Source organism: Physcomitrium patens, chromosome 14 (assembly GCF_059467195.1).
Source record: "Physcomitrium patens ecotype Gransden chromosome 14, ASM5946719v1, whole genome shotgun sequence".
Classification (NCBI taxonomy): Eukaryota; Viridiplantae; Streptophyta; class Bryopsida; order Funariales; family Funariaceae; genus Physcomitrium; species Physcomitrium patens.
The window spans coordinates 11,927,850-11,938,401 of NC_143423.1; the positions used below are offsets into that span (position 1 = coordinate 11,927,850).

Below are 10,552 nucleotides of genomic sequence, written 5' to 3' on the forward strand. Positions count from 1 at the left end.
TTTCATCTATGTAATTTTTTTACCAAGCTACTTGATGACTACACTCTTCTTTTACAAAATTAGTATAATAGATGCTTATATTATTTAAGAAAATTGAAGTAAAGAGTAGATAGAAATATGTTAAATAGAAAATATTTTCATTAGAAAATATTAAAAAATATTCTAGATATAAAATAAATCTATAGAAACTTTTAGACATGCCACATGGCTATAGATACTTTTTAAGGTATTTGTTTTATTTAATAGTAATTTGATATAGAAGTGATCTATAACTTTGACACTTAGACCATAAAGAAGCTTTGATATGGCATTTTTAGTAGCTAATATATATATAGAAATAAGTGAGAAACAAATATAAAAAAATTAAAGATTTTTGAGTTAGGACCAAAATACAAGAAATGTATTAATAAGATTGAAGAAGACATTAGTCTTATTTCTATATATATACTAGCTACTAAAAATGCCATATCAAAGCTTCTTTATGGTCTAAGTGTCAAAGTTATAGATCACTTCTATATCAAATTACTATTAAATAAAACAAATACCTTAAAAAGTATCTATAGCCATGTGGCATGTCTAAAAGATTCTATAGATTTATTTTATATCTAGAATATTTTTTAATATTTTCTAATGAAAATATTTTCTATTTAACATATTTCTATCTACTCTTTACTTCAATTTTCTTAAATAATATAAGCATCTATTATACTAATTTTGTAAAAGAAGAGTGTAGTCATCAAGTAGCTTGGTAAAAAAATTACATAGATGAAAGAATAAATAAATCACACAAGAGTAGTAACAATTGAGACTATAATATTAGTAATTAGAATACACTTGGAACTAATAATAATAATTAGCATATTAGACCTAGGTTGTCAAACACATCAATAAGAGTCACATTATAATTTTAGAAATAAACCTAATTGTTCATTGATAATGTTCATTGTTTGTAATTATTTTGTACATATATACATTGTATATATATCATATAGTGTAATTAAGAATAGATATGTATATTTTAACAATATATATATATATATATTTTATCTCTTATATATATATATATATATATATTTTATCTCTTAGCTTTTGTGAGTAGCTTACTAACAAGAAACCAATTGTTGAAAGTTCTTAAAATATTAGTAAGAGGGATGCAAGGTTAAGAGTGTGAGGATTGATATTTTTAAAATATATATATATATATATATAGATATGAACAATTTGACAAGATTAAAGGTTTATTAAAATGTTCTAAGGCAAGGAGTCATTTGTAGTTTCTCCTCATACAAAACGAGCCGGGTACCCATTCTGCTACGGCCACCCATTCTGCTACGGCCGTAGTCAGTAACTTTGTTACCTTAGTGGTGGAATCTGGAAGTATATATGTTTTAATGACCACATCCATTAGTTCATTTCAAATGCTAGCATTGATTTTTGGGACACCTCAAAGAATATACTGTGTGGCACAGCAAATATCACGAGTTTAAACCCGGGGTTGCACACGGGTTAGCTTCAAAATCCAGAGAATTTAATTGATCCGAAGTAAGATGTATCCGTCTCCAGATAGGTATGGACTAGTGGTAAGTGTTCAAACGTTGAAAATGAAGTCGCTGCAATTCACGAACCACCACGACTTGCTACACTCTGCGAGATACTACAACGGAAAACATGCAAATTAGAATATAGCAAACAGTGAGAGGCTGGGTGTTCTAGAAGTAAAGAGGTTTGTTATTATTGCATCTTCTGTGAACGGCATATCTTCCATATGCTTTGACTTTCTCGACCTCATTATACTGATCTCTGGGTTAACAATTCTGTACCACAGTGGATAACTGACGGTTCAAGAAAGCATAACAATTGTTTATTGACTACTGTGCTCACAAAGAAAACTAAGACCAACTAGGGAGACATAAGTGAATCCATGTGCTGATGTCTTTTCCATAGAGGTTTCAACTAGTAACCATGTCGGTTAATCAAAACAGAGGATATCATAGATACAGAGTTATGCCAAATTCAAAGTACTTAATTTCCAAGATCAGAGGTTGCTTACAACATCTCCGACCGAAACTTGAGAAAACTTTATTCGCACATCACCAAAGCGCAGCAAAAGTGTAGATTCAACAGTAGGATTCTGTACCAGCACCAATTGGGCACTTGAAGGCCACTTACCACAGTTCAACATCTCCTACAAACTCTCCATCCGAATTCAAGGTAAAATTTGATACCAATGTACTTCTGAATATGTAGCTCCTACATTTTGCAGACAACAGTGGGAGAAGACCCCAATGACAAATGCAGACCCCGGCTATCCATGACTCTTCAGCTCTGCCTCAAATACTGAGCGATAATATACACCCGGCCAAGTGAGAGCCGACCAGTCAATCTACGACCTACCAGAACAAAAGGGGCGGTCATCATGTCTAAAGAACGGTATAAGAAAATTGTGAGCAAAACTGTGCACCTCTCGTAAGGGCGTGTCTGAAGCTACCAAAAGCATCTACTTGACTCGCTACGACATTAGCTCTAATCCCAAGCGCTGCTTCCACCTCCATATCCACCTCCACCATATCCACCACCGCCACCACCGTACCCGCCATGATGGCCTCCACCACCACCCCTGGCACCATCTCTACGGAAATCACGTCCTCCAAACTTCGATCCCCCACCTCCTGACCGCCTGTTCCTACCTCCACCTCCATAACTCGCTCTGGTGGCATAGTTAGTCAGCCATCCTGGTACTTCCTGACTGGACTCGGTCATCAGCTCTGCCAAAGATCTTGCTAATGACTGGTCTTTCTCATTGAAGAAAGCTGTGGCTACACCACTCTTCCCAGCACGACCTGTACGCCCAATACGATGTACATAGTCATCGATATCAGAGGGCAGATCGAAATTCACAACATGAGCAACATGTGGAATATCCAGCCCTCGAGCAGCCACATCCGTCGCAACAAGAATAGGTGTAACACCAGTCCGGAAGGATCTCAAAGCATGCTCACGCTCCTGCATTCGAAACGTCAACCAACAATCAATTCCACAAAACACCAGGACAGAGCTAAGATGCAGAGCCCACAACCTCCTCGGCAGCAACCACATGTCACTAGCAGGTTCTGGATGCAGAAGACTTCAAGAAGGTCTTCATTATAGCTTCCATGATAACTTTCCAAATCCACTCCACTCACAACCATCCCAGGAAAATGAAACACGGGGTAACCGCGAACAAACCTGTTGGCTCCGATCGCCGTGAATTGTTGTAGCAGGGAAACCCATGCGACACAGCCAGTCCTCCAAAGAATCTGCTCCTTTCTTAGTCTCTACAAAGACTAAAGTTAAAGACTGCTGTCCAGGAGGAGCCAAAGCACTCTGAGCGTGGATCAAGTCCATCAGCATGCTACGTTTGTCCGAATCTTGCACATATTCTACGCGTTGCACTATCAGTTCTGTACTGGACCCCACCCTACCCACGGCAAGGAAGATGTAGTTCGACAAAAAGTCTGATGCCAGTCTCTGCCAAAAACAATTGTTATCAACTGAGCAAATTTGTCCTGTGCAGAATAAATCATACAAGATACTCCGAGACTTCTACAAGAGAGCACAGCTGCAAATAGAGATAATGGAAAAACAATATAAAAAGTTTGGAGTCGCAGCCTGCGAAGTGGCGTATTTGAGGGAGCCAGACATTCCATTTGAAAAGATTCAACTGAGAATGAGAAAATTTTCTTTATGCAAATGAAATGAGATACCAACCCACAATCTTCAACGATATGCTGATAATTTCAATCAGCGTAAGTATATACCCAAGTACCTGAATTTCTCTAGGAAAGGTGGCGCTAAACAGCATGGTTTGACGTTCACCAGCCGGTGGCATATCCATTTGTTCCACTATTCTACGAATTTGGGGTTCGAAACCCATATCCAACATCCGGTCGGCCTCATCCAACGCCAAATATCGAACCATGGATAAGGATACCCTAGCCCTCTCCAAAAGGTCACTCAAACGTCCGGGGGTTGCAACTAAAATGTCTACACCTCTTTCCATTTCCCTAAGCTGCAATTTCAAAAAAATCAACATTAACATACAGAAAAACAACATTCGTGTAGAACATGCGCACAGAACTACTCGTGGAAGGTTACCCGTACTAAAAAAAACGCAACTACAGCATAGGAGGAAATAGTTACCATACTAACCTTACTTAAAGGTGCCTGCTTAAGATAAATAGACGAAGAAAGATAAACCATAAAAGTGATCACCAGAATTTCACATTTTCATGTTTCACCCTGGCTTCCATTTCCTGACAAGAACATGCAGCCACGGAAACATACCTGATTATGGACAGGAGCGCCACCATAACAGACTACTACTTTAATGCCAGTCTGATACGCAAACTTTTTGGCTTCGTCACTAATCTGCAAGGAAACAATAGTACCCACCAAAAAGTTTCCTAAGTATTCAACATTACCAGGGTAATAATCACATATACTATTATTCCAAAATATAAGGTTGGGCGCAATACTTCCTAGAACTCTACGATAAAAGTCAAGTTACGGACGGGCACTTCAAGTACATGCATCAACACTTGTAACTCCCATTACTACATTAATTCGTCCGACTCGCCAAAAGGCACAAAACAACTCACTTGGCACGACAATTCCCTCGTGGGTGAAAGTATAAGAGCCAGCGGCAGGGCCTTCCTTCCGCCACGAGAACGCCCAGGGGGGGTGTTCCTCATTATTCCTGCAATAATCGGAAAGCAGAATGCGGCAGTTTTTCCACTGCCTGTCTGTGCGCAAGCCATTAGATCCCGACCATGCAAACTAATCGGAATCGCATACCTCTGCACCGGCGTTGGCTTCGTGTACTTGCATCGCCGAATGTTCTCGTTGAGTGCTGGGCCAAGATCAATTTCTGCGAAAGTGTTCACAGGAGGGGGCACGTTGTTCCCACTCGTTTCCACCGGAATATCTTCATAAGCATCGAAATTGATGCCCGTATTTTCTGCCTCAAAGATCGTCTCTGAAACTTGTTCGTCATTGGCAAAAGGGTTGGCCTCCCTCTCCCAACCTCCTCTATGACCTCTCCCAACGCCTCCATAGCTTCTACCAGAACCGTTTGAATTTCCCCAGCTCGCTGCATGGTTCACTGCTGCACCAGAGCCCCAACCAGATCCATTGCTGACCCTTGCTGCAACTCCGCCGTCCGCTTGGGGGGCGGCAGCGGCTACAGGATTCGGGTTTCCCCAAGCAGGTCGCCCTCCCGGCGCCCCTCGGGCAGAATCTTTTGACTCCGCAACCGTGGGATTGATCACTCTATCCACAGCAGCAGCAGCTTGAGGACGGTTTCGCAAATGAGGAGGAACATATGATGGCCTGGCAGACCGACCACATGAAGCACCCTCTGAACTTCCATTCTCAGGGGCCACCATATCCGGTGGCAACTCGGCCCATGTTGAAGGCATATCTTGACCAAGCACCTGCTCCAAATAGACTAATGGTAACTCCTCGATTCTTTCGAACGTTAAATCCACTTACGCTTTAGATTTTAAATTGATAGCTGACTCAAACAATAGGCAAAAAAGTCTGCACGCCCGCACAAGACCAACAACCATTAATTACTATCCAACATACAACATCCAGGCATATAGCAACACAGACTAGCTCACATGAGTATCAAGATACACTCTCAAGGATTCCACACCTGGAGAAACCCTAACTATGCCCGCAAGACGGAGACCACAACAGAAAGTACACAAAACTGACAACCTGATTGAGAACAGTCTTGAGATCTAAATCTAACGACAAGTACCGTGCGAAAACAACGCCACGGGAGGTGAAAAAAATTGAGTCTCTATCACTCAACCAACAGTTTATAGGCTAACCTCACCGACCACGTGACATGAAAACACAAAACCAAAACCTAGGCAGCAAGGCAACGTTACGAACCGCGAAGCTTCACAGTACAAATTCAAATACTAACCGACAGGTGTAAGAAAGGGAGAGAGCGACTTGGAATCCTAGTCGAAGATGTTAAACGACGTAAGAGGAGTGAAGAGAAAATGACAAGAAGTGGAGGAGAGAACACGGCACCTGACCAAGTGACGACGGCGGCGCCCATGGCCTGTCTGGTGCAGCAGGGGTTGAAACAACCGAAAGGAAAGAAGCGGCTCAATAAAATGGTGAAGAAGAAGAAGAAGAGCAAGGTGAAATCTAAACCCGTAACTCTAACGGGATCTTACGGTCAATCTCCAACTTACGAAGGCCTCAGTTGATTAGACAAAAAAAAACAGGGTTAAGCAAAAGAGAGAGACCAGCTGCACGAGGCGTGGCAACGGCGGAAAGGACTATTGCAGCACTGCACTGCACTGCAGAGCAGTAGTAGTCACAAGGCAAAGGCACAGGGCACAGGCCCAGGCATGGAAAGTGCTGGCTGGCTGCTGGCTGGTCCTCCCTCCCAAACCCTGATCCCCTTCCCTGCTAGCTAGCTAGGTGCCAATTTTTCCCCTTTCACACGGGCCGATGTGGTGTCCTTCCTCAGCGGGGCCTATTTTGAATGGAAGCGCGTTAATCGCCCGATTGGGTGGTTTGAATCCGCAGAATCTCCCGATTCTATGACATCGCTTCAGCGTCCAGTGCTTTTAAACACTATACAGATATAATAGATATTTTATTTTATTTATTTATTTATTTGTATGTATAACATGAGCGAGAGTCATGTGGCAAATTCTAATTGGCTGGAAGGAATTCACACCTACCGCGTCCATTTTCATTTTCCATTCCCTGCAACACATGAATTGCAGCCCATTCTTCACTCTTCACTTCCTCTTAGAATTCTTATATATATATATATATATATATATGTATGTATGTATGTATATGTATGTAGGTGTAGATGGATGTATATATTTCTGTAAACATTAAAAATATGTGTACATGTTTAGATTGCTTGTGATAGATTATATGAATAAAGAGTCCATATATGGATTTATGTGTTACCACTTTTCTTCCATATTTTTTTTTATTTTGTCTTTTTAATAACATATGAATTATTTTTAGTACAAAACAACAATTGAGTTGACTATGAGGAACTATATTTTTTAGTTATCAACTTATATATATATATATATATATATGCAAATACAAATATCAAGTTTATTGAGAGTATACAAAATCACCGAAAAAACACATATAATCATTAAAAATAAAAATTGATAATTTTTTTTATTAAATATATGATTTTATTGTTATAATTTTAATTTATATTAATAAAAATAATTAAATACATTATGTTCTTTGAATGCATAATATATTATGATAACTTATATTGATTAATGTAAGTACTTATAATTGTAGTTATAATAATAATATAATTATAAATTATACTCAAAGTTATAAAAGTTATTGTATGTGATTTTAGTATCTAATAATAATAATTTATTATTTTATTGGTTGTATTTTATTTTCAAACATGTCATATATAGTTTTAGAATCTTGAATTATTTTGTGGTGTGAAAAATAGCTTAACTTATTTAAGTAGAGATTCTTATTTTTTCCTTGAAAGTGTGTTGGTTGTGCATTTATATTTGATTTTGTTTACATACTTTGTGATTGATTTATAGCACTTAATGTGTTGTGTGTAATGATCTTTTTTTAGATAATAAGACATTATTAATTTAGATGCCAACAAACTTTCTTATAATCCAAGTCCTTTAGAGGAAGACTTAAATTGCTTTGGAGCTCAATGGCATGGAGATTGCAATAGAGAGGCAATTCTTGGATGGCATGCAACTTTATACTTGACTTTGATATGTGGTTCTATAGCTATGGTTCATAATCAAAGCTCATATGAAAAATGAAATAAAATCTATGTAATTAGCGATGTATGAAAGGATTCAATAGTCTTGCACAAGCTTCAACAAAGAACAATTTTTTTTAATTATTTCTATTATAAAGAGATAGGATTAATTATCAAATAATAAGGTTCTATTGATAAAATAATTTGTTATTTTGTAAATGGCTTGATAGAATTAGGTACATAGTTTCAAGATCGGATCAAAGAACTTCATTGATATAGCAAGTACAGTAAGAACTTGGACATTTTAGGTTGTATATAACACATTCTACATTATGTAACCAATATTGGTAGAATTGTATATATCAAAAAGTAGCCACATATGTTTTTTTAATGTGAAGTGTGTAATTTGGTCAAATGAAGCTTTAATACTTTATCACCTCAATTGAAGCCTTTAACTATCATAGATTTGGATTATTGTTTCTCTTTAGACTTTTTTGGACAACTTATTATTACTTCACCTAGAGCTAAATACATGTTGATGATAGTAGAGTATTTTAGAAAATGACTTAATCTTATAGCTATCATAGAATTCTTCAAAATTGATAGTTATATCTTTTCTTAATTATGTGTTGGTACATTTTGGAGCACATGCTAAAATTTCAATAGATTAAGGGAGAGAGTTCTTTAAAACATTTGAAACTTTATATACTAAAGCTTTGATAGATTATTGTACCACCTGTAAAAATCACCTTGAAACAAATGACTTGGCTATAAGAGTTGTTTAGACTATCAAGAAAATTTTTTAGAAGTATGAATTACTTCATAGTAATTATCATAATTGAAACTTAATATTGTTGTACATTGCAATAGGTATCAAGGATAAGAACTTGATAAAAGAAAATAAACAAGTCAAATTTTTGTCAAAGAAAGATGATAATATATATATATATATATATATATATATATATATATATATTTACTAAAAAAAAAACTAAAATAGCTAATGCCAAAAGACAAGAAAACTACAGACTTTTTAAAACTAAATTAACAAAAAAAAAAAAAAAAAAAAAAAAAAAAAATTGACAAAAGTGAAGAAGATTTCATTCTTATCTCTATATATACTATCTATCTAAGAATTACATGGCAACACTCTATAGGACCTCTAATACGTGTTTAATTTGTAAAACACATATCTTAATCTATAAAGTAAGTTTTCTATAAGTACCACATTATTAACTTATACCACAAGCTACGAATACATATAACATGTGGCTAATTTGTTGGCCAAGTTTATAATCTATCAATCACCTATAGACATGTATAAACATGAAATTACATCTATAAAGCTTCTAAAAAGTTTTTAGGAACCTTTTTAGAAGATATTATAAAATTAATTTATTTTTATCTACTTCTATCTATTTATATTACTTAAATAACTATTAATATACATATATATATATATATATCATTAAAATTACCTCTTTTTTTAAAAGTGAATTCCATAAGGAGCAATAATCACATGTTGATGAAGTCTAAGATGCAATAAATTATATTTCTTACATACCCTAATTGTTGTTTCTTTTAAAAGTAGTTGATAGGTCCTCTTAGCCATTGATAATATCCTACTCTATGACAAGAATATCACCCTTTTATTTGATCATTGTTGAGACATTCATAACTTTTTTCAAACAAAATATTTATTATATCATCAAGAATTATTCATATCTCCAATAAAATCATTAAATATTAGAAGTCTTGTCTAAGATCATGATATCAAATTCATTGTAACTTTCTATCTATTTGAAGAAGAGCATGTTATTCTTGAGGGTCTTCATCTTGATTACATCATCTTAAAGGTTGTGACAATCACAATGTCTTGTTTAATAAGTTAACAAATAATAAAATTTGAATTGAATTTGCCAATTGTAGATTTTTCATCTTGTTAGCATCACAAAATACATAAAATTCACAATAAAGGATAAAAGATATAATACAATCTTTATTAAACACATTTTGTTTTATAATAGGAAATTTCTTGACTTTTCATCTTAATTTTTGATGGATGTTATTGATGAAAAGTTTTAAATTTCTTTAATACATTTACAAGTTTCTTTGTTAACTTCTATGTGTATTCATAAATATCATATCTATGCCAATAAGTAAGATAGTTTAGCCTATTTCTATGCTCCATTAGATCTAAGACTTCTTCCATCTCAAATTTTTTATTATTATTAATTTTTATAAGAAGCGATGGCATTTGTCTTTTTTTCAAGATATTTATTGTCTTATATGGCTTAAAAAGAAATATGTGAAATACAAGATGGATTTTCATAAACTCTCATAAATATAATCAATAAGTAATTGAATTGACTTATTCATATGTAGAAAATGGTTCAAGTCTAGATAAATCTAACTTATCACAAGGACAAATAGTCTTAATATTACAATGAAATAATCATACTTTATTACCAACATTGAATTGAGGTTGTTCATTGTGCTGGCATCCACATTAAACTTTTATTGTTATTGAATTTTTTTTAGATTTATTTTGATTGTTGTATGTAGCTCAAATATATCATTTATCAAATCTTTTGCCATAGGATTATTAAAATTTGAAAAGTTAAAAGCATCAAATTGTGGACGATAATTATAATTAATATAAAAAAATATTATTAAATAAAATAATATATTTTATTATTATAAGGAAAATTTTGCCAATGACAAAAGAATTATTCAATTATCTTATTGGTAATTGATGGTACA

General features: G+C 35.0%; 1 protein-coding gene across 6 annotated transcripts; it reads right to left on the reverse strand.

Moving 5' to 3' along the window:
* Positions 1 to 2,026: 2,026 nt before the first annotated feature.
* On the reverse strand, positions 2,027 to 6,414 carry LOC112291511 (DEAD-box ATP-dependent RNA helicase 11). Of its 6 annotated transcripts, none has more exons than XM_024539041.3 (6): positions 6,085 to 6,414; positions 4,638 to 5,577; positions 4,324 to 4,407; positions 3,806 to 4,048; positions 3,226 to 3,507; positions 2,027 to 3,003 (listed from the first exon to the last, which is right to left on the reverse strand). In XM_024539041.3, exons 2-6 carry the CDS (start codon positions 5,454 to 5,456, stop codon positions 2,524 to 2,526), a joined length of 1,908 nt encoding a protein of 635 aa, XP_024394809.1. In that variant the 5' UTR covers positions 5,457 to 5,577; positions 6,085 to 6,414; the 3' UTR covers positions 2,027 to 2,523. The 6 variants fall into 6 exon arrangements, with proteins under 6 accessions (XP_024394809.1, XP_024394805.1, XP_024394808.1 ...); XM_024539037.3 differs by lacking the exon at positions 6,085 to 6,414 and adding an exon at positions 5,975 to 6,070; XM_024539040.3 differs by lacking the exon at positions 6,085 to 6,414 and adding an exon at positions 5,941 to 6,028.
* Between the last annotated feature and the right edge of the window lie 4,138 nt (positions 6,415 to 10,552).

Excerpts from the sequence above, each read along its gene's own strand:
- LOC112291511 (XM_024539041.3), bottom strand. The coding sequence starts at position 5,456 with ATGCCTTCAACATGGGCCGAGTTGCCACCGGATATGGTGGCCCCTGAG. Across the intron at positions 4,049-4,323 it reads GCGCTCCTGTCCATAATCAG|CTTAGGGAAATGGAAAGAGG; the intron begins GTATGTTTCCGT and ends TTGAAATTGCAG. Across the intron at positions 3,508-3,805 it reads CCTTTCCTAGAGAAATTCAG|AGACTGGCATCAGACTTTTT; the intron begins GTACTTGGGTAT and ends TGTTTTTGGCAG.